Source organism: Pocillopora damicornis, chromosome 1, assembly GCF_964200805.1.
Source record: "Pocillopora damicornis chromosome 1, jaPocDami1.2, whole genome shotgun sequence".
Taxonomy (NCBI): Eukaryota; Metazoa; Cnidaria; class Anthozoa; order Scleractinia; family Pocilloporidae; genus Pocillopora; species Pocillopora damicornis.
The window spans coordinates 35,506,196-35,529,606 of record NC_142670.1 but is presented as its reverse complement, the minus strand read 5'-3'; the positions used below and the strand labels follow the sequence as shown (position 1 = coordinate 35,529,606).

The 23,411-nt window shown below is 36.9% G+C and overlaps 4 protein-coding genes and 1 long non-coding RNA gene across 6 annotated transcripts in view; 2 read left to right on the top strand and 3 right to left on the bottom strand.

Annotated features, from left to right (window-relative positions):
- The window catches only part of LOC149053527 (uncharacterized), a 79,348-nt gene that overhangs the window by 7,153 nt on the left and 48,784 nt on the right, over window positions 1-23,411 (bottom strand). The gene's annotated exons all lie outside the window — the stretch shown is intronic.
- LOC149053532 (diacylglycerol kinase theta-like) lies at window positions 164-4,180 on the top strand. 2 transcript variants are annotated; one of them, XR_016185537.1, is made up of 5 exons: window positions 164-237; window positions 757-905; window positions 1,504-1,796; window positions 3,345-3,435; window positions 3,783-4,180. XR_016185537.1 is itself a non-coding variant. In XM_089202753.1 (4 exons), exons 1-3 carry the CDS (start codon window positions 164-166, stop codon window positions 1,755-1,757), a joined length of 477 nt encoding a protein of 158 aa, XP_089058879.1. In that variant the 3' UTR covers window positions 1,758-1,796; window positions 3,345-3,764. The 2 variants fall into 2 exon arrangements, 1 of the variants encoding a protein (XP_089058879.1); XM_089202753.1 differs by lacking the exon at window positions 3,783-4,180 and having other exon boundaries at window positions 3,345-3,764.
- On the top strand, window positions 4,291-6,891 carry LOC149053531 (diacylglycerol kinase theta-like). The gene is made up of 5 exons (XM_089202831.1): window positions 4,291-4,335; window positions 4,687-4,755; window positions 4,980-5,033; window positions 5,355-5,453; window positions 5,743-6,891. The coding sequence occupies exons 2-5, from the start codon at window positions 4,747-4,749 to the stop codon at window positions 5,854-5,856; spliced, it is 276 nt and encodes a 91-aa protein (XP_089058957.1). The 5' UTR covers window positions 4,291-4,335; window positions 4,687-4,746; the 3' UTR covers window positions 5,857-6,891.
- LOC149053530 (uncharacterized) lies at window positions 9,436-12,531 on the bottom strand. The gene is made up of 3 exons (XR_016185580.1): window positions 12,469-12,531; window positions 11,899-11,943; window positions 9,436-10,934 (listed from the first exon to the last, which is right to left on the bottom strand). It is a non-coding gene; the product is annotated as an uncharacterized LOC149053530 (long non-coding RNA).
- On the bottom strand, window positions 12,717-20,484 carry LOC149053529 (uncharacterized). The gene is made up of 15 exons (XM_089206016.1): window positions 20,432-20,484; window positions 20,132-20,203; window positions 18,961-19,032; window positions 18,445-18,516; window positions 18,199-18,270; window positions 17,763-17,834; window positions 17,206-17,277; window positions 16,054-17,050; window positions 15,717-15,798; window positions 15,018-15,080; window positions 14,818-14,898; window positions 14,241-14,285; window positions 13,788-13,838; window positions 12,967-13,014; window positions 12,717-12,796 (listed from the first exon to the last, which is right to left on the bottom strand). The coding sequence occupies exons 1-15, from the start codon at window positions 20,482-20,484 to the stop codon at window positions 12,717-12,719; spliced, it is 1,932 nt and encodes a 643-aa protein (XP_089062142.1).

The following is a 23,411-nucleotide window of genomic DNA, read 5'->3' as shown; positions in this document are numbered from 1 at the left end:
TGACATATCAACTTTCGACCTCAACACCTGATGAAGGTGTTGATGGATTAAATAGATGTTGATCGATCAATTAGCCTGACTCTGACATCATGAGACAAACAGTTTAATGTTTGTTTACCAATACACAAATCATAATGTAATATAATTTTGTAAATAAAAACTAATGTTCACAGCTTTCCAGAGACTGCTCAACCCTAATCAAGTGTACAGCCTCTTAGAGGGAGGCCCATTATCAGGGTATGTTAAACTCACTCCCCCTCTGTATTGAGACGAATTCCCATCCGAATTTGTTGAGGTTACACGGAAGTTGTTTACTTAGTAAGAACTATCTCCTTAGACTCTTGTGTCCACGAGAATTGACCGAGGCCGAGCTAATCAAGCCATAGTGCAGATATGGGTGGGTGCAGAGTCTTTCCAGTGCAGATTGCACCCTTTAAAGGGCGATACACATATTTACATGAGATAACCTAATGTCTCCCGCCAAGCCTCGCTTTCAAGATGGAACAAGCAAGGAAGTGGTAAAGATTGATGTAAAATTTTTAGTCCAAAAAAGACATGGCGGTTAGTTTTCCTTATATGACGTCGTTCTGCAGAAGAGCGATATATAATTTGTTGTATAGGTTGCTTACCAAAGTAATCATTTACAGCTATTCTAAACTCAAAACTATAAGCCTTGTCTTCTTCTGTCAGCTTTGTCCCATCGTCTTTAAATCTCTGAATATCTAAAATATGAATCGATTTTTATCTTTGTTTCAGAGTTTATGCTTTCAGATCTATTTCTGATTTTCGTGTCTTGATCTGTGGTGGTGATGGCACAGTTGGCTGGGTGCTGTCATGTTTGGATAATGTTGTTCAAGAGATAAAGTGTAAGCTACCTGCATCAGCAGTTCTTCCTCTTGGCATTGGTAAGTGGATTTTTTCCAAAGTATTCGTGTTCCCCACGATTTAAAGAAAATTTATTTCCAGAGTCAAAAGTATCTGTGTACGTTTTGTTTTTCTGCGATATGTCATAGATTTCAAGACTCGTTCGACAAACTTGGTCAATGAGATGGAAATCTGAAACTAATCATGACTTAGTCATTCGTGTTTTCTAAGCGATAGAGACCCTGGAAAGTCATGCAGATTTTCCCTTTTTAGGCCTGAAAAGTTCGTAGTATTTGAAAATAAATCAAGTAGTATTGATTACTGAAAGTCTAGAACTCTATACGGTAATGATATGCATTTTCAAGTTACGATTAATAGCAGAGGTTTAAATTAGTAGAAATACCGTTATAGCGTATTTTGAAAAGCTGCCATTCGGGTGTTGTAGCAAAGTGAAAAGAGAACGGGTGGGAAATTGAACGAGACTCTCGTATGAATGAATCTCTCTCGTGATTTCTATAGTAACAAGAGAGTTAGTGGGAAATTGAATGAGATTCCCAGCTTATTATGTATTCATCTCTCTCGTGATTTCCATAGTAGCTAGAAAATGAGTGGGAGATGAACGAGATTCTCAACTTACAGGTAATGATCTCTCTTGTGTTCTCCATTGGAGAGGTGGTTACTCTGGTGGCGAGAGTCCTGTATCGCTTCTCATGGCCGTTGATCAGGCACACGAAGTGTTTCTTGATAGATGGTGTGTCACGTTTGATTCAGCGGACACTAACGACAGTGCGCTTGGCTCGATGGGAGGAAGAGAAGACAATCCTAGTATTTTTACCATGAATAATTACTTTGGCATCGGAATTGGAGCTGAGCTTTGTTTAGATTTTCACTGATCTTCAGAGGGAGGAAGAACCAGACAAATTCCATAGCAGGTGAGGATACAAAGGATTCAATTTACAGGTTACAAAATTAGTCGTAGTGCCTTCGATTGAAGAAAAAGAGTGTTGATTGCGAAAGCCATTGAATGGTAACAAAGGTTCCATAGTCTTCTGAGATGTACTGTTGTTTCATCTTTACTGCGTTTAATGTACTCAAACTCCGGATAAATTTTAACCTCCGTTGAAAGCTCTTTTGAAAAGGAATATGTTGAAAAAACCCCGACTTTGTGTTTTGCAATTTATTGTTAGTGCGACTCTGTTGAATCTCTAATTCCCCCCTTTTTAACTCGTGAATTGCGCGCATGCGCAAGAGCGAGTTATAGATACGATGTGGGGAATAGCATTCGCTCGCTCGCTCGCTCGCTCGCTCGCTCGATTGGTCGATTCCTGTAAACTTTTTTTAGATTTTAGGCTTTTGAGTGCATTTTATAGTTTTTGGCGAGCAATAAACAGACGAAATGGCGACCTTTGTTGCTAAGAATAGTGGTGGGGTGAAAAAGAAGCCAATGATAATCTTAAAAGAGTTTTTTTTTTCGTTTTAGTTTCAACAAGCGGCGCCAGCGACTGGCAGGCATGCAAGGATTCACACTGAAATAACAGAACAACCTTCGTTTTTCATAAAATTGTAATTTACAGTCCTTGAACTTGAAAACAATCCGAAGATTCATTGAAAATATCACTTACTGCGAAGCGCTCGGAGTTTACAGATGTTCCAAAGCTTTTTCTGTTATAGCGTGAGAATGAGGACAAAATTGATCATTACGTTTCGTCGCGTGTGTTTTTCCTGTGAGAAGCAACAAAAGATGCCGGCGACTGACGAAATAACAAGTTAACACGAAAATCAGATAACACCTAAACAAACAATTTTAGCTACCGATTTTCAGTGAATTTTTAAAGAACAATTTTCTTTTAAGTTTCAAGACAATTTGAAGATTCAACATACAAACAACGTACTAAAATGCGAAAGTTACACACCACAAAATTGATAAATAGACCTGAAATGAAATTCTATCTTGTTATTGATCATACGTTGCCTAGCACGTGACCTAAATCTACCCAGGCGGAGATCCAAAATGACGGTGGCAGGCTTGGCTTAGTTATATCACTCAAAACTCGTTCCCGTTTGTCTCATTTGATAAAGAGGGAATCGTTAATGTTTTCATTAAGACAGTATTGCCTTGATTTTCTAATATTTACAACGAAAGACAGTAAATTTCACTTTTCACCCACATTTACTTCCAACCTTTTCTTTTGAACCAGAAACAAAAATGATAGACGTTGAAAACACATGACATCATCCACCTTGTCAAATGTAATAACATGATCATTTCAATTGTAATGCCTTCTTATCCCAACGTTACTTTGTTTCTCTGCTACATTAGCGAACACTGAACTACTGCTCGTACTCTAGATATGACAATCAACCACAAAATTCCCTAAACCAGATAACATTAAACATAATCTAAAAAATCATGTGTCAATTCACGAGTTTGCTCACAGAGCACTTTGATTTTTTTTTTTTTTGGTTTCTTTTTGTTTCAGGCTTTATAACAAAGGAGTTTACTTTAGAGCAGGTATAAAGAAAATGGTCAAAGGCTACTCGCGGACATTTACTCAAGAGGTCGAAATAGAGGTGATTAATCTGCAGAACGATGGTATTGAATGGCTGATCACAATAAAAGGGGTGTACCGCTGACTATAAGACCTCTTATTGCCTTTTGTTTACCCTGCAAGCGGGCTCATGTTTGGGTTTCACCATACTGCCCCTTTTCGGCCACAGCCGCCTATTTTACCATCGACAGCTGCTTATGGAAAAAGGTTATTGAAACCTCTGTATCAGAATTAACTTTCTTAGCATCGAGTGTTGGTCCAAATCATCATCGTCTGTCAGTTGTATTCAACTCTTAATGATTGCATGCGTATCAGTCGCACAATTTTTTATTTCATGCATGTATCTTATTTACTTCCTTTTCGCTGCAGATTGATGGCAAAAAACTTGACTTACCAACATTAGAAGGAATTGTAATTCTGAACATAGGCAGGTAAGTAAAAGCTTGAAATTGAGGTCAATCAAATTAAAATGAATTAACTTTGCAGTGGTTAGATTTTCAATTTAATTGAAAGAAAATCGCTGCACATCGGCTTCAACAAGTAATTTTAAGCTGCACAGTTTTTATGCCCGGTGAAAGTATGATTCGTGTAGGTCAACATTATTTGTTTCATATAATTATGATCTGATTCCTTTACGGGAACGAACAACCTTTTAAAATTTGTCTCACTCACATCACGCGGCTTCGCAGCAGTCCCCAACTATTATGTGGGAGGCCCAGGTTCGATTCTAGTCAAAGTCTGAATTTTTAAGGCTTCTTTTCTGAGGTTACTTTGATAGCAGCTGACCAGCGATTATCAATTCGTTACTTGTAAAGTTTTTAATTCTTTTGTATAAATTTTGCGCTTTAACTTTTTTTTTTAAATTTGTTTTCCGGCCAGTTGGGGAGCAGGCACAGATGCATGGGGACCAGACAAAGAAGATGTATGTAGTACTTCATGAATTTAGTGGGATGTCTGCTCATTCTTAGCACCAAACAACTGATAAAATAACCATGACATTTTGTCCCTAGAAGATGAAGTCTGGAAAAGACTCAAAGATTCAGCGCATTAGCTATAAAGAAGCCAATAAGTGCGAAGAGTAGAATTGTCGAAACCGCCAATAGCGCGGGAAGTAGCAAATGACCAAACCACTGTTGGTTTTAGTTATGCCCGTGATTGGTTCAGAGAGTGGCTTGAATTATCTGGACCAATCGCAAAGCGAAGTTAAACGAAATAAATGCAATCCCGGATTCCTTTTCCACACACAATTGAAATTGCTTGAATCTTTTTGCAGGGTCATGCCTCAGCTTGTCACTGTGACGGTCTTGTCGAGGTGGTTGGACTTCAGGGAGTAATGCACCTGGTGAGTCAGAATCACCACCATCTTTACCCTTCACGCCCTAACATCAGTAGGCATATGCACCATACTGTTCTCTCCAATCTGCTCCGCGTATTTTTTTCTACAGCTGCCACAATTTTTGTATCCTGCCTTTTCCGTTCTTCTTAAATATTTGCATAAGAAACGTTTTTATTTAGCGATAAAAATGGTGCCTTAGTTCTTAATTGAAATGAATTCTTTATTAAAAGGGTCAAATTCAAAGTGGAATCAGGACTGGTATTCGGCTTGCACAGGGAGCCCAGGTATAGATGTTTGGTTGTAATCCAGTAAATAACATAATGAAGCCATAAGTTGATTATCCTCGTACTATTCTCTTGTAATTTCTGTTTTTCACGTTACTATGTTCCCACCAGTGGCGTAGCGTCATTTTTTTCTGCATATTTACTTTATAAAATCAGTTGATAAAAAAACTATCATGTAATACCACCCCTTCCCTTCCCCCCTCCCCCCCCCCCACACACACCGACGCAGAACCACAGTTTCTTTAGAAATTAACCCTCTTCATTCATCCGCTTCAATGTCTTTTTTCTTAATTGATGAAAATTATTATTACTTCATTACAGATCAACATCAAATTAAAATCAGAGATGCCCGTACAAATAGATGGTGAACCTTGGATGCAGCCTCCTGGAAATGTGATTGTACGGCCCATACTAACACAGGTATTTACTGTGTAACGACGCTGTAAAAGATTACCGTTTGGGGAAAATGAAAGTCTTGTGATTGGACTCGCATATCTCAGTGTTAAAAATGCACCTAGAACATTTCGAAAAATCAATTTAGTTTTATCTTTTTACCTGATTATTTTTGCCAACATTTACATCCAAGAATTCAATAAAACGTTTATAACCGGACGACTTTGGTTCAGAATTAAGAATATTTTGCTAGAACCCAAACGGCCATCGAACACTTCTAGAAATTTCATCGTAAGTTCACTTTTTTTTTCTTTAGGCGCTGATGCTATCGAAGAGGAAGGTTAAAATAAAAAACAAAAGAAGACCCACAAGTTCGTCTCGCCCTCCTGCAAGCCCCAGCGCAACAAGAACTATTTTTTATGACTATTAAACACTTACCCCGGGCTTATGGCAGCTTAATTAGAAACCATACTGGATATTTTTTCCAGCTCTGATTTATACTTAACTTGGTAATCTTGTAAAGTTTCATCTAGTTAAGTATTGCTTTAGCCGAGAAAATGTAATTCGAAATTGTAAAGGAAATTACTGTCATTTGCATCGCTTTGGGTGTACGCTGTATTGTAAACAGTGCAGACTAAAATTCCATCTTTATAGTGCGTTAAATTAAACCAATTGTGAAACTCTACCGGCACGAAATGCATGCTGGTTGAGAAATCACACGAACATCACGTGCTCGTCATATAGGCTGAAACAAGGAGAGCGGCTCAGTCCTCACCATTCGAACCTCTTCAGTGTACATTACCATTCGTGCTATTGGAGTCAATTTCTATCACCGGCCATGATTTGTTTATCGAAGTGGTATATAATGATTCTGAACTAGTCTCGGCCACATTCTATCTTTCCCCGTTCCGCCCGTAAATGCGCAAAGGCGTTGTAGTAGACGCTACGCCCTAACGAACCAAACTCGTAACCTGGTATTCCATAGTCGTATGTAGGAAAAAAAGGGTGGCGCGAGATTTCGAGACGAATCACAGTTTATTAAAGATTTCATGCTTAAGAAAAAAGTGAGAAGAATACGATTAACTAATGCAATTTCAGATAGGAATGAAAACACTTGAGAGTCGACGATACGCGTACCCTGGTGTTCCACAATCGTATATCAAAGGTGCGAACTAAAATGTTGAAATCTCTGTCTCGAGGTGGAGTTGAAAGCTTAGCTTGTCCCGTCAATGGAGTTTTTACAGAAGACACCGGTGAATTTGAAGATAATATAAGTTCGAGTATATTTCAAAAGAATGTTGTATTTGTAATTATATGTAAAAAGTGGTTTAACTGCAGAAGTATTCATTAACAAGCTGATATGCACGAATGCCTTCTATTGATTTACCTTTTCTCCATATGTTTCATTTTATAAAATGATCAGTTCATGTAGATGTGATCCGCGTGAATTAAATTTGTGAGAAAACCTTTTTTTTCGTCATTAAAGGCATAGCTGGTGATAGGCTCGCGGTAAGAGGAGAGAAGAGTAAAAGAGAGTGAGCAAAAATCGGCGAGGTTCTGGGAAGGTATGACACCTTCCTTCATTCTAATTCGATTTTAGTCTCACTTACCCCAAGTTTATGCTCGTCCTCACTGTGTCAGGCTTCCAGAGGCAAGGTTAGCTGTGTAGCACGAAGAAGAGTGTAGAATGGAAGGGAAGATTTTCCGGTTTGCTTCTAGTGGGTTGTACAGACGTTAAGTGTTTTAAGTTAAGTTAGTTTTACTCAGGTTTTTGGCTCGATTTACTCAGGTTTAGCTGAAGGTCTCTTTCAAGTTTGGTCATTATAGCTGTGTAGCTCTACATGTTACACCTTCGAGTCCTTCACTGGAAATGTAAAAGTGGAGTGTAAATTCTAGTCCCCTAGTAAATTAAACCGCAATGGCAAATTATTGAGTTTCTTAAGTTATCTCAGCGGTTGGCAAGAAGGAAATATCACAAGCAGTCACTAAGGACAAAAATTCATGAAAAGTCAGCACCCTAAAAGGCAGAACAAAGGGTGGTGCGAGATTTCTAAACCAATCACAGTGCAGTAAAGATTTCATATCTGAGGTTTTGTTAAATACTAACCGTCACTCCCACCCACCCTTGGTGGAAGTCTTTGGATAGAAAATGAAAAGCTTAAAAATGTTTCCTAACCTCCCGGAAATATATATTTTTTACGCATTATTTTACATGGGGGGGGGGGGGGATAACCAAAAACCCTCAAGAGAGTCGAGTCAAGGAGATACATTATGGTGTCAAAAGAAAACGGCTCAGTTTTTTGGAAAAATTCAAACTGAATAATTCTTTAAAAACAAAAAGTTCAACATTATGAGAGATACAGAAAGCAATTTTGTATCAGTTTACTTGTCACAGGTCATTGTGGCATATAATCCACACTGTGGATGAACCTGAAGCGTGACTTAGAAACCTTGATAGGGTAAACTGAGAACGGACTCATGTGTAAGGTCTTAAAGATGTTTTATTGAAGTCTTCATTAATGTTTTACATTAGGTTTTGAACCCCTGTTCGTAACTCTGTGTGACTTCCCTCAAAAAGCCACTTACACATTCAAGTTTTTCCTACTGTAGAAGGCATGTTGATGACCCCGTTTTAACAAAGATTTGAAAGAATGCCACGTACTAAAATGAACTAGAATTCTCGTTGTGAGTTAAAAAATCTAGAAATGGGCTACAAAATTAGACTTAAAAACACTACTAAATATCTAAGTTAGTGGTATTCTAAGCCCTTTTTTGTTTTTTCCTTTGTTTTGATTTTCAGGTTAATGTTAATAATAATGACGAATTATGTAAAGAAGCAGGCTTCAGCCATGACAGAGGTCACTAATGCTCGCAAACGAGTTATAAAAACTCTAAGACACGACCTATTTAAACCATTTTCATTCTATAAAAACCTCTAACAAACGAATTCTGACCTTGTTTATTTTCCTCTAACAATTCTAAACTCAGTTTGAATGCAAAGCACTCACAAGCTTGTTGTGGAAGTGAACTATTCAAATTGTTGTTGTACCAATTAATATCCTATATCTGACTTGTTACTTGTTACCACAAAATCTTTCTAATTTCTTTTTTAAGGAATTTGCGTTCATAAAGAAGTCAGCAACATAACGAAAATAGACGTCACTCTACCTTTTAGGGTATCCAGTCACCTCGCCACCAAGCAGACTCGCCACCAGCGAACTCGCCACCAAGGAACGATCTCGCCACCAACGTACTCGCCACCAAGCGAAGTCTTCTCGCCACCAACCACCAATAAAGAGATTAGTCGAGGACAGTAGGATGTTCGGCTGATAAGTCTGTACTCAAACTTTATAAGCGTATATTGTCGAAAGCACGTTCGAAACCGATAAGTTTGTTCGCTTGTCTGTACTCAAACTTTATAAACGTATGTTGTCGAAAGCACGTTCGAAACCGATAAGTTTGTTCGCTTGCCTGTACTCAAACTTTATAAACGTATGTTGTTCGTTCGCATTTAGTTTTAATACAACTGCTATCGAGTTTCATTTCATCACTTATTTCTTCCCATGAAGTTTCATTTTCTCTCAAGTAAGTTATTATTCCTCGCATCGAGTTTTGCAATTTCTCCTCGCTTACGTGCAAAAGACAAACACGATACGTTTCGATGTCAATGAGTTAGGAACGGAACACATCTAACACGTCGCTGAAGGTCATAATTTAAATACAGACAAGCGCACAAACGTATCGGCCGATTTGAATTGTGCTCGTTCGAACATCCTACTCTCCTCGACTACTTTATTGTAGTTTATCTCTTTATTGGTGGTTGGTGGCGAGAAGACTTCGCTTGGTGGCGAGTACGTTGGTGGCGAGATCGTTCCTTGGTGGCGAGTTCGCTGGTGGCGAGTCTGCTTGGTGGCGAGGTGACCGGTAACCCCTTTTAGCCATCATTATGTTCTCATACGAGTTATAAAAATTCTAGAAATGAGCTACTGAGGTCTTTCAATATATTGTTAAATCTCTAATGCGTGACGTCTTATCCAGTAACTGTTTCTCTTTTTTTGTGTGACATTTTTACCTTTTTTTTCAACTAGAGATACTAAGGAAATTAAGCAACTCGACACGTACTCTGAATACTCGCTGGACGAGTTGTGATAATGTTCGAACTATTCAGATTATTGTTGTACCGCCTAATGTCTACTAACTGTGGAAATCTTAACCGCAGTCTAAGTTCTTTGATATAATATCCAACCCAAAATTACCGTCACTTTAACTCCTTATGACTAATGCTCGCGGATGAGTTCTAACATGTTAAGAAATGAACTATTTAGTTTACCAGCGTATCATCAAATATCTATTAAGTGGACGTGTTCGACCCATGCATTTGTCTAAGTTTTTCTTGTCAAATTTCAGATGATTTTTCGTGTTTAAACAAAACCTAGAAATGAGCTATCTAAATAGTTGTTATACAGATAAATCTCTGATAATTCTTATTCAAAACCCTTAGTGTTCTATTATTATCACGCCATTTGCTCTTTTTTAGGAACTCTAAAAGAAAGTTCTTCAGGGACATCAATTCCCCTCTAAACTACGAGTAAACTCCGAATAAACCTAACAATTCCATGGAAATGAACTTACACATTACTTTTAAAACCAGAGAGGCATTCCTAATCAAAACACTTACTCAGCTATATTGTAATTAATGATGGAAAGATCAGCATGCAGAATAGAATATCTTATCACACTTGGAGCATAGCAAGCTTTTCGACTTGTCTAGGCCTATACTCTAAGAAAGTTCAATTTTTGTTTCAAAATTTGCACGAGTGATGTGATAAGAGTTAAGAGGTACAGGACTCTAGGCTGGCTACACCCCTGGTACTGTTGTGTTCCGTTTGAGCCATCCGACTTAACTGCGGTGTAGCAATCATGGTCTTTAGAAATACGCTAAAACTAACAGACTCAAAGTGTCAGGTAAATTTACATGTTCCAAAAAGAAACAAACAAGCAAACCAAAAACGGTCAAAACAAAAAAAAAGGAAGATGGACTGATAGAAAGAGTGTAAGGTATACAATAATTGGCTCGGACAACAAAGTTGCTAAGTATTGTTAACATTAGATCTAAGAAAAAGAAATTACACGCCCACTCAGATATAGCTCAATATGTTCTACTTCAACTATACCTTGTTACCATACAATGATAAGTTCAGACAACAAAGCTACTGAGTATTGTTAACATTAAATCTAAGAAAAAGAAATTACACGCCACTCAGATATAGCGCAATATGTTCCACTCCAACTATATCTTGTTACCATACAATGATAAGTTCAGAAAGCAAAGTTACTGAGTATTGATAACATTAAATCTAAGAAAAAGAAATTAAAGACCAAGATGTCACCATAGACAGTATGTATTGATTACTAGAATTATTTTTCTCCTTTTTCCTTGAAATTTTTTAGTTTTTCTCTAGCCCTCGCGGTCTCCATACTAATGGCAATGTTTTTGGCTCTTGGAAACTGTCAGAGGCAAAGGAAAAAGCACGCTTATCAATAAACGCAAAATTAACTTATCGATTACTTGTTTGTTTGATCTACGGACCCGAAATTCAGTCAGTCAAGCGTTGAATGTTTGCATGTCTGTATTGAAGTGTTTTGCGGCCATAATCTGATTCAGTTAGTTATAACCATGCCCACTGGCCAGGTGGAGAGTCCAGCAGACAGTCGGGTAGACAATCAGCCCATCTGTCAGTCAGCCAGTGGTCATAGCTCAGGTAGTCAATTCAATTTGACGGCTTACCGGCCAGTTGCACAGATAGTCAGGTGACCAGACTGTCAATCAGGAAGCTGGTCAGTGCATTAAGGACAGAAGGCAAATTTGAATATACAAGCATAACCAAAGAGAGCACTCGTCAGTGCAGCGTATTAGCCACCCAGAAGTTTTTTTTTTCAAGTTATACTTTTTCAAATCATAATCAAGCAGAGAAAAAATTGATTAGTTTGAAAATGTTTTGGTGGCCTTACTGCCAACAATGAATGGGCTGCCTGAAAAAATTTGCAAGTGACTTTGAGAGAGACGAGCAGTATATTATAGCTACAACAAATCAGACTTCATCTCCTTCATCTCCAATAACTTCAACCATTACAGTTGCAGTGAAATCTCTAATTTGAAACTGGTTTGAGTTAGCCAAGGAGTAAAAAAATTTAGGATAGAGTTACGCTTTGTGAATGGCATCAAAAAAGTCACTTTTGATTCAGAATATAGATCGGGTTCAACAAACTGATAGTTTAAATAATCATGAGTCAACTATACATGCATACACACCGTAACGCATCAAAGATTTTCACTCTAAATCTCAAATATTACACTTATTCTGATTGGATACATGTAACAAAAAAAAACTACCTTCTTAAGAGGGATTTGTTTTCCGTACCCCTTTAGTCAGCGGTATTCAGTATTAAAGCAGACGTAATAAGCATTTACCTTGAAAGTACTAAAGCGGCCTGGTATCAAACACGTCTTCTTCCCCTGGACGGAACACGAAAAGAGATAGAAATGCAACGCGCTCATTTTTTCTCAAGCGATGCAGTACTAAATTGCACAAGTACAGAAAACAGAGCTGCCACTTATTACAGCTCATTTAATTTTGCTTGCTTGTGTTGAAGTGTTTTGAAACCTGAGGTACACAACATCAAAGTCACTATTTTCATTCAATGAGTTGTGGTAAGTGGCGGTTCTGTTTTCTGTATCTGGGCAAATTATTATTGTATCGCTTAAAAAACAAACAAACATGTAAAACGGCTCAATAAGTTCATAAATGTAAGATTTTAGCATTGTATAAAAAGTTATGGCTCTTCGTTACGAGGAGGTATAATAATACTCAAGTGGTGTGTTTTTTTCCTCAATGTAATCAACTCCCGATGTGAATCGCGACCTTTAGACAGAGCACTTCAAGTGATCTTCAGCCAATTGAGTGGACTGATTGTGCGTCACCTTATAAAGCATGTGTGGACCAATCTGAGTCTATCTCTTCTGATTTATTAAAAATGTTACCTTCCTCTACGACATCCATGTCAGGCTCATGCATCTCCTCTTCTTCTTCAGCTTTTCTAGCTTCTTTAAAAAAATTTTTATTTGATACAATGTAAGTTAGTATACAGTCATTAAATTTTGTTTTTGTACTTAGGAATTAAAATCATAAATGTTTCACCAATTTCAACACTAGAATTTTTCCAGTGACTACCAAGGGAAAACAGATGTTTTAATTACTCATAAAATGCCTTACTCTCTTGAGTGACCAATCAAAAACCATTATCTCCTTTACCTTTGTTACTGGGTACTGAAATCTCTTCAATTTCCACCTGCTCCTCAGATTCAACAGCTGTGTGAAATCAGATTCATTGTTAAAATTCATAAGGTTAGACACCGCAGCCCATTGCCCGCTATCAAGTCAGAAAATTAGCCTTGTTGTTACTTACACTGTACGCTGGAATAAATGAGACCCATGTGGGACAAATGTTCAGTTCCTAAAAAGCAATTCATTGTTTTTACCTTCTTCAGTTGTCTTTTTAGGTTCGTGCTTACTTCCTCCTTCTTCACCTGCACACAAATATTAAAGATATCTTGACATTATGGAAAGTAAAGTATTGTGCTCACTGAAATCCGCAACAATCACCTTATTCTTCAACTATTATCAGAAGCTATAAGTAACACTGAAGATGAGTGTCCATCATTAAAAAGGTTCTTGTAAGTAGCTTAACCTTCGATCACTTCTGATAATTTTTTTAAAACCTTTCATATGGTTAATTGCAATTGGAACTAGTGGTTCCTTAAAACTGGGCGATTCTCAACATCAAAAACTTCTGTTAGTGTGTAGAGACACTCCTACTTACAGAAAATGTCAACTATTACCTTCTCTTTGTGTTCTTCGTCGATACTGGCTCTCGCGATGATGAACAGTGATTGCATTAAAGAATACCATCCATTTGAATAAACCGCGAGTTATTCCGGAAAGGCTCAAACGTTAATAACGCAAATATGTCTTAAGTCTTTGACAACAGCAAACTTTCCGACAGGACTTTTTTGATTGCATAGACCCGTTAGGTTTAGTAACTGAGGAAGGGTTTTGTGCCTTACGGGAAATAGTGGCCAAAAAGCTGCTCTCGTTAATTTTTTCATGAGACAGACTTAGAATCTGTGATTTGATTGGTGATTACGTGTTAATATGATAACCCTAATCTTATTGGTTTGACATACAAAACCATGCAATCAAGTATACCAAGTGCGCCAGCTTGTTAGCACCAGGCACCTTTCGCTGTTTTGTAGAGTTATGACATTTCTTAAAAAAAAGTGAAAATTGAAAAGGTGTTTACCTTCCACAGTCTTTGCAGAGGCTGGTCTGATGTCGAAATCATCCTCATAATCTGTTTTAAGGAACAAGTAGAGTAAAACATGACATAATGCTCATGGTTCATGTTTTATTCTAAAATAAATTTCTTTACAAATGTATTTTACGTACGTTAGATTTTCATATATTTATTCAAGTATTCATTGATTGATGAAATATCACTGAGTTACAAAGCTCAAATTTAAATCTGCAAGTTAATTAGTGCGCATGAAAATGGTAACCGGAATAATACCTCTGCCAAAGACAGTCGGTTAAGACGTATTACCTTTCTTCATTTTGGCGATTCTTATGATCGGTTGTAAGGTGCAATATGCAGTTGAAGTCACCTTGTATAACTGTGATTTTTGCAGTACTTCTTTTGTAAATAGAGCGGTTGTCTATGCCTTCTTTTGATATTTCTTTCATAAATAATTTTTACCTGACGAAGATGGATTCGCATCCCCCTCACAGGCTTGTTCAATCTCTGCCAACAGAGCAAAGAGTTATCTTTAAGTTATTTTTCATATAATATAACTGAAAACTGGAAACAACGAATAATCAATTGTCAATATATACGTATCATTCATTTACTACAACCACATCATACGGGAGACGATGGTATCTTCCTTCCATACTGGAATACTACATACTTTGGCACATTACAGTTTACTAATGTAAAGGAATGGTGATATCATGAGTGGAGGTGTTAAAAGTGCATAAGGCAATTTATCACCAGAATATCTGGAGGTAACTTATCAATCCAAAGTAATCCAACCTAATTTCATTGGATTTGTGTCATACGAGAAACCCTTCCTTGATCTCTCCTTTCTCGAAGTGCACCTACGGCAACTATCAGAGCAGAAAAAGAATACTGTGGTTTCTGGGCATCTTATTTGAAAGAGCTCATATTTGATAGATTAATTAATAAGATTATACACACCTGGCAAGAGAGTTGAATTACAAAGTCAATTACAACATTGTCTTTGGCATAAAAAATTCTACACTTATTTACTGACCTGGTTGGGGAGCAGGCAATTCAGGGGCTTCCACTTCTGGGATTTCGATCTGTGCTATTAATTGCATTTCAATCTGTTCTCCTAGGGGAGAGAAAAATGAAAAAAAGGAATTAAGTACAGAAAAGAGAAAGGAAAGAAAAGTATCGCACATAGGTGTAGAGAAGATAGGTGATTAGATTGAGAAGCATTATATTTTTTACCCTCCTCGACGTTAGCATGTTCATCCCCATTTCCATTCTGTCCCTGCTGATCATTTTCTGCTTCTTTGATATGAAAAAGGAACACCAATTAAAAAATTAATGGTCATTATCAGGTTTATCCAAAGGGAAAAAAAACGCTCAGACAAACAATTCAGAATGGATCGTTATCTAATAATTTCAGACAAAAGTATAGTGATTCATATTTTGAGAATTGTTTGTAGAATGAGGTTTTGCTAGCACCTTATTTTAAAAATTTGTCGCAAACGGCAACTATTCGTCTCAATGTTCCTGATGGTTAGTATCTCTAAAGCTGTGTATTAAAGAAAATCGAACTGAAATCATGATTTCTAAACGTGTCGTTGCCTTCATTAAACTTGATGATTTATTACATCGATCCCCTCTCTACTTAGAATCATTCTGGTTTTCTCCTCTACGTCTGCTACAACTTTACATATTGCCAGTTGTACCTTTGTGGTTTCAATAATTTGCTCAGTTTCTTATTCGAAAAAATTAAAAAATGCATGAGTTTTCTACGATTTCATACCAGTTGAAAGCCTTATGAGTAAAAATGAAATATGTTACTTAAAGAAAACTGGGTTGCTAATACTCAATTTGGTGAAACTTAAAGTTTGTTCATTTCAAGGTTTGGAATACAATTATTGTTATCATGGTATTTTTCAATGGAGCTTAAAACTGTACCTTCTTGATTTTGTCCTCTGCTGAAAATCGATCGAACATTGGACCACAGCTTCCCCAGTTTTGCTTTCAACACAGGCTGAACCTAGACATTCAAAATATATTGAATAGTTTACGTAAAGACTTTCAGGTAACGTATTTAGAAGTCACGTTGGTCTCTATGGTTAAAGTTAACGGTGGAGAAGCTAAAAAAATCTGTCCGATCATTTACTTTTTCATGCTTGTTTTGTATGTCAATCGTTACAATTACAAAATTAAGTTGCCAGCCTGCTCTGACACGAAACCAAATTTGAACATAACGGTAGGTGCTATTCCAAAGTAACCAAAAAAGAAACGTTACCTGCGGAGTAGAAAGCGTATACAGCAATGGGTTGATAGCTGAATTGATCGGCAGAGCGAACACTGCAATCCACACTGCCAGATCACCAGGAGGATCAAATGTTTTCTCGACGTGGGACCGGATGCCGATAGCAATGATTGGCATCCAACACAAGAAATCGGTCAGAATAATGAAGAAGACTCTTTTGGCAAGTGCTCTTTCTCTTTTAGCTTGTGCACTTTGTGCTCTTGCTCGTATTTCACGAACAGTTCCATGTGCACCAAGCCGTCTGCTTGACGACCATGATTTCCACAAGATGGCAACGTAAGCAACCGTGATGAAGATGAATAGGGAAAAATTCAAAACGATAAAAATGGAAGTGGAGTATTCCCAGCCTTCTTGTAATTCAGGGGAAAGCTGCAGGGGCAGGCACACTACATTATTGCCATAGTACCACTCGCTGAAATAGTGCATTCCAGACAAGGGAAGGAATGCCATAAAGCCTCCCACCAGCCAGATAACTACGCACATTAGACAGGTCTGCCTTGGGGTAATTTTTGCAAAGGTGTAAGGAAACACGATGTTCTTGAGTCTGTCCAATGCGATCAGAGAAATCATCATCACTGACACTTCACTTGAAAAGACAGACATGGCACCATTGAAATGGCAAAACCAACCGGTGCGCCACTCATAGTCATGCAGGTAGTATTCCCCTGACCATTGCAGGTCTTTTATGCCAATAATGATAAGGTATATCCCCATGATGCCGTCAGATACACCCAGATTCACCAACATGGTAGACTGGACCACATTGTTATCAGGGTAGAAATACTGCCACCCAACTACGAATAAAGACCCTAGCAACGAGAGAAGACCGACAATCCAAAGAGTTCTCCTTGGAGCATGGTGGCGGAACATGGAGTGGCAGCTTGCGAAATTGTCATTGAAGGAGTATTCGCAATCAGCATCCTGCCTGAAAAGATCGAGATGGCAGCACATCAGGTTGGTGTCCAAAGTTCTGGAATTCGAAAAAAGAAGAAAAAAAGAAGAAATAACACTATCATTGCATCATTGAAATCCCTTAATAATCATTAATTGATTAATAACATAGACTATTATTAAAATAATTGTTTGAAGGGATGAGTGAAGGAAAGGATCGTCATGGAATCTTACACTCTGATGATGTGCGTCAAATGCTTGAAAAAGCCTTTGGGGAGCTCGGCCATCAGGTTGTAATGCATGAACCTGTGATTTAAAATAATCATAATGTGAATTTTAAGTTGGTTTATATCATAAATAACCTAAAAAAGTGAATTTCAATAATAAGATTCATTAAGTTAATGTTAATGTTCAAATTGACTGTCCAAAAAGACAAAATCAGGAACCTAGCTTAGGATCTTCAGTACGGACCCTAGCTTGATGTTATCTCAAAGATTCTTTCAAAAGTAGTCATTTAGCCTAAGATAAGTCTCGTCTTGCTTTCTTGGAAATTTTTGATGGCTACTGATTTTATGGACGTGGCAGCCCATTCGGTTGAGGTCGTTCGCTGTACATCTTTCCGGACTCTTCCAGGGAAAAAATTCCTTTAGTACATTTATGTTATTTTCCAAAATTACTTTGCACGAGTCTTTTCTTTGACAAAACGAAATCAAAAGAATGTTATCTGATTTCAATATATGCAACTAAGTTTAGTTGCCTTGATAAACATCTGTCATTTGCAGTAAACTTACAACATTCGCAATTCGTGGGCATAGTTGAAAGTCGTGCTGGTAACGTTTTGTATCCTATTGCCGAAGATATTCCTGAAACGAAGAACGTAACTATTTACAACTAACACCAAAACGGGGACTTGCAGCAGTCACATTCCTCATTCTAATAAATTCTCATGGAATTTCAGTTCAGACTACATAGATCTCCACAATGTTTGTTTCCGCTTTTTCATAATATCCACCCAGGTGCACCAAAAGTATGTTATATAAAGGCACATTTTTAGTGCAATATAAATTAAAAAAACACTGCTTTGTTGAGGAAGATAACTGGCACCACCACTGTTCTACATCGTGGTAAATTTGTAGACAAAAATCTCAGATTTTGAACGCTGATATCATATTCATTCTATCACTTCAAATATTCTGGAATGTTTTGTATGTGGTTAACTGTACTTACAGAGATCTGAGCTTTTTAACGCCCTTGAAAATTTTATCAGGCAGAGCCTCGATTTTGTTCTCCGAGAGATATCTTAAACAAAGGAAACATATAAGGAAATAAATATTAAAGTACAGTAACATAATGTGATTGGGTAAGGCAAGTTTTATTTGAGCAATGACGGAGTTAACAGTAAAATAATATTACTGTATACGGTTTGAGATTCTGATCATTATGGAAAATGGTTTAAACTCTAAATGCACTTACAAATCTAATAGTTCCACCAAGCCCTGGAACTGATCTTCATGAAGCTTCTTAATTTTGTTGTACTCCATTTTCCTGAAGAAAGCATTATGTGCAGTTTAGAATGAAATGTGTAGTGATATCTTTAGCTCTACTTTTTTTTTGTAAGATTTGCGGTTAAGACAGCGAATGGCAACGTTTTCCAGTAAAATAGCTCCCAGTCTTTATATCTTAATCTTCAAAGAACACATTAGACTTATCTATAATGATCTCAAGATTAAGCGCGAAAACTCTCAAGTTCACTCTCTGTTACAAATTACAAAATTAATGCCAGGGTCGTTTGATCTGGCAATACAACAAATTCTTAGATATTGTCAACTCGGATAAAAAAGAAACAAAACAACCTTTGCCTTCCAGAAGTAATTTACAATGTAAGTTGTCATTCACTGAGAAGCTTTTATAGTCACCAAGTGCGGTTATTTTCAAGAAAATCTTTTAAAACAATTCTTAATATTTTGGGACGATATCAATCTTACTTACAGAAATTTTACCGCTCTTATGTTTTTGAAAGCATACGCTGGCAGATTTTCAAGTTTATTGTTTGATAAATCCCTGAAAACAATTATTACACAGTTACTTAAATTTCGCTTATGTTAGAGCTACCAACTGAAATCTGAGAATTGTTAAGGTTGCTATTTAATCAGAAGATATTAAATTCTTACACATCAAAGTAACTTAACATTACTATAACCGAAGCACAAGAAATACATAAGAAAGCATCGTCTACTTCAATTAAGATTAGCAGATACGAGCTGGAAAACTTCATGATGTTTCAACTATGATGGCTGTGCTTTTAAAAAAATATTTTAAGAGTGATCATTTGTTTCTGTCCAATTATCTCTTTGGTTAAATAACTAACTCACTTACAAATATGTCAGCTTGGAAAGGCTGTTAAAAAGTCCGTCTGGTAGACTCTTCAACTTGTTATTTGACAGATAGCTGATAGGAATGACGAAACAAGAAAATGCATTTTCATTAAGTCTGCAAACTGAAATTTATAGGTAAAAATACATAAAGATTCTGGTCATCAGAAACAACCAAAGAACAAAGAGAAGTACGTAGTGATACACATGCGATGTTTTGTCTTACAGTACAGAGAATATTCAAGAGTCACTTTATTCATTTAGTTTGGTCAATATTTATGACAAAAAGCAATTGAAGGCCGCTGAAAACTTGAAATCTGCGTGCATACTGAACTCTTTGCCCCAACACTGGCAATAGCTTCCTCTTGGATCAATAATGAAACCATTAAGCTCGTGATCTAAGAAAATATGCCAACATGGTTCAAAACAGAGAAAGATAACCCATAAAAACAACTCTGATATTCATAACACACGTGAATTTCATTGTTGTATGTATGATCGTTGTCACTGAAATGTTAGTTCAGCAACAAACACAAAATTCTAGATGGTTCAATTTTAAAACGTGTTATAAGTGCAGATGGAAAGATTTTATAATCTGCAACTGGAAAAGATTTTCTTTCTATATGCTCTAATTAGAGAAAGGGACGAAAAGTATAATACTACCAGAATCTGTGTTAAAATACACTAGCAGTGATTTAACAAAAGAAAGGAAAATTTTACTAAGTGTTAGAACACTTTATGTAGTCATTGAGTTAAAACAAGGGAAAGCTTGGAATGAAATAACTTACAGTTCTTTCAAGCTTTTTAGATCTTGGAATAAATTAGGAGGCAATTCCGTGAAGTTGTTGTCTTGCAACCATCTGTGTTGAAATTGAAAAAAAATATGTGACCTGTATGTAAAATATGTTTAGTTTCATTAAAACAGTTATTAACCGAATCTTCTTTTGAACACTGAGTGGAAGGGAAGAAAAGAGAAAGGAAAAAAGTTAATTGGAAAAACAAGTATAGACAAGGCGGTAAGAGAGGGGAATGCTGCTGCGTTACAAAAACAGTTTTCACTCCACAACAGTCTTGATACATTAACTTACAGTTCCTCTAGCATTGTCAAGTTTTTGAAGGCACTTCCATTCAGCCCTTTCATGTCGTTGTCATTCAGGCGTCTGCGTTATTTACCATATAAAACTGACGATTAGTTTAAAGATCCACCAGAAGTTTATCTGCTAAGATAGGGGTACTACTGAAACCTTTCAGGGCTGTTGTGGAAGACAGTTACGGTTGTTTTGACTTGTGAGCAAAAGTCGGCATCACTGTCATTAAGCGAAGAGTTGTTTGTGCTAACTTCACCGTTTACTCATTTTAAAACATAAGATTATAATCAAATTTGACATAGACATGGAAATTTGTTAATGATGGAAATTGGAATGATCTTTTTATTTAATGAAGGCACTTCTTGATACCTTTTATACAGAGGACAGAATCTCATAAACGGTCACTCCTGGACAAAGATCCAGAATGCAATAGTAGATATGTGATCTTCATGATATTTCATATTAATTCTTGATTTACGAAGCGAAACGAATAATCTGATAAATTTAACAAAACAACGACAACAGCAAAAAGCAGTTGGAGGCCTGTAGAACTGTTGTGCAGCTGGTCTGAGATTAGAGTTCTTATTCTGCAGGTGCGAAAGTTGACTAGTAGTGTTGATTAAAGATGAATTTTTTTGTACTTAAATAGCTACATGTTATGAATGAAATATTTGCAAATTTTGTCAATCTTATTAACGTTTGCATTGCATCACTAAGAATCTAAGAGCGCGGATCAGACAGAAAAAAATGAGGTTACTTACAGAAACCTTAGCTGTGTGTTCTTGTCAAAAATTCCTGGAGGTAGTTGGTGCAATTGCATTTCAGACAAGTACCTATGAATTCGACGAAAATTTAGCACACTAAATAAAGGCCAGAGCTGGGATGCATATAGAGTAATAAATCAGATGACTGGTGGAATAAACTCAGTTTTGAAATGCAGCTTGAGAATTGTATAGACAACTCAAAATGATTATTATTGAGATTTTACCGTGAAATCAAAATGGTGCAGCCATGTACATGTGTTTTAATATTCTCACTTGTCAAGACGAGCAAGGTTTTGTCTGTCGTGTTTATCCTAACTCAGTTATGTACCCTTTGACGAAGAAACAAGCTACTCATAAGGCCTCGAAACAATCCTCCAGCTACATCGGTCTTAGGCCACCTTTTGGGCCTTTTCCCATGATAGATGAACTGAAGCAGGCTTTTTTTTTTTTGGCGGTTCATCTTACGATAATTTGTGGTTCCCCGTTTCCTTTCCGAATCTGTTGCTCCGAAAACATATAGAAAGGTTATCTTTCTGATTCTCGAATACACCATCGTATTTTCCTCCTCACATGATTCCGAAAGTTCTTGCGATATCTTTTCTTGTATTTTGATCCTATTTTCTTAAGAAATAAGTTTCATTTTGACCTGCAGATGAAAATCAAATACAAAACTGATCTTCGCAGGCGCGGTTGTGCAATTGCATCTTACCTGCAGGGATCATTGCTTTGCTTGATTTTCATCCGCAAAATTTATTTCATCAAAAAATATGATACTATTCCTCTACGGGATAGAAGAACCCTTCAAAATGTGCCCTGATCTCAACAAGTGGCGTTTTAGCTCAGTTGGTTGAGGCACCCCACTAGATTTGGGGAGGCACGGGTTTGAATCTTGTTGAAGCCTGAATTTATCTTCGGGCTTATTATGCTTAGAATTCTTATGCATGGAAAAAAGTACTATGTTTTGTAACAAATGCATAGAAAAAAGTTTCATTGTGAATATACCATTCAATTTTGAAATTAAATTTAGCTTGATAAATCCTCTATCATATCATGATGTGTATACTTATGGTGTCTATCAAAATTTAGGCTTTTGAATGCTTTGGAAACAACTTCTTCAAGAAGCAGATGAATTTACTTACAAAAGTAATCCCCCAAAGCAGTTAGGTAAGTTTAATTGCTTCTGAACACTCGCGTGTCAAAATGGCGGACACTAAGTTGAATACGTGACTGCGAGTTTTCAAAATTCCCACCTCTTAAACAGTTTTAATTTGTCTTTTTTCCAAATAAATGGGAACCTGTAGGATTACTTTCATTGACAGCGGTTGGAACCAGGTAAAGGCTAAGATGTTTTCGGGCGGAAACCACGATAGAGGAAGCAGCTCCACAGAGACAAAACTTGATTTAATCTGCCTAGCACATCTCTCTTCTTTTTGGCAGCCATTCCAATGAAAAACGTCTCAAATATTCATAGCGATAACTGCATTTTGATTTGCCTTGTGTTTAGTGGTGGGAATTTGCTCAAGAAAGCAACCGACGAATTTGGCGCCTAAATTAACTGTTTTTGGCTGTTGAGAGTATCATATTACGTTGCCACAATTTAGTCCGAGAGAGATGGTAGTGATACACATTTCTGCCAAGTATGAGAAAAATCCGTCGCAAAATAGCTAAGTTATTCTCAATTTTGTGAAAAATATGGGTTAAAGGTAGGGTGACCCAGGCCTTAATTAACCTGAGAATGTCGTCATATGATCTATTAGTCTCAGCGTATAATTATAATATCAGAGTGAAATATTCTTGTTTTTCAAACTAAAAGTGGTACCCAGACATTTCACATAAGAGTGAGTTAGCGTGTTTTAAAATACAAAAACAAATATTGTTTGATGTCCCTTAATAAAGGAAAAATTAACTTACAGCCAAATCAATTTAGTATTTGTAGCGAAAATGTCAGATGGCAAATTCCTCAACGGGTTATCAGACAAGTACCTGAAAGATAAAAAACAAAAAAAATTAGAAATGTAACTTGAACTTGTTAATAGTGGCCTTGTTTAAGCCGTCAGTTTGGCATTGTCAGGTAAAACATCGATATGCATAAGACATTTGTCATACTGATATAAAGAATAAAAAAAAAAATAAATGGTTATCCGATAAAACGCTCTCAACATAAATTGCCTCCTTTACAAGTCAGAATGTGTCACTTAATTTACGTGAAAGACCTT

Bases quoted from the DNA above. Each gene is read 5' to 3' on its own strand.
- LOC149053532 (XM_089202753.1), top strand. From the start codon at position 164: ATGTTCACAGCTTTCCAGAGACTGCTCAACCCTAATCAAGTGTACAGC. The intron at 238-756 runs GTATGTTAAACT...TCTTTGTTTCAG, and splicing joins GAGGGAGGCCCATTATCAGG to AGTTTATGCTTTCAGATCTA. The intron at 906-1,503 runs GTAAGTGGATTT...CTCAACTTACAG, and splicing joins AGTTCTTCCTCTTGGCATTG to GTAATGATCTCTCTTGTGTT.
- LOC149053531 (XM_089202831.1), top strand. The intron at 5,034-5,354 runs GTATAGATGTTT...ACTTCATTACAG, and splicing joins GGCTTGCACAGGGAGCCCAG to ATCAACATCAAATTAAAATC. The intron at 5,454-5,742 runs GTATTTACTGTG...TTTTTTCTTTAG, and splicing joins TACGGCCCATACTAACACAG to GCGCTGATGCTATCGAAGAG.
- LOC149053529 (XM_089206016.1), bottom strand. From the start codon at position 20,484: ATGAAAGGGCTGAATGGAAGTGCCTTCAAAAACTTGACAATGCTAGAG. The intron at 18,271-18,444 runs GTAAGTGCATTT...CCTTTGTTTAAG, and splicing joins TTGGTGGAACTATTAGATTT to ATATCTCTCGGAGAACAAAA. The intron at 17,835-18,198 runs GTAAGTACAGTT...TCTTCGTTTCAG, and splicing joins GTTAAAAAGCTCAGATCTCT to GAATATCTTCGGCAATAGGA.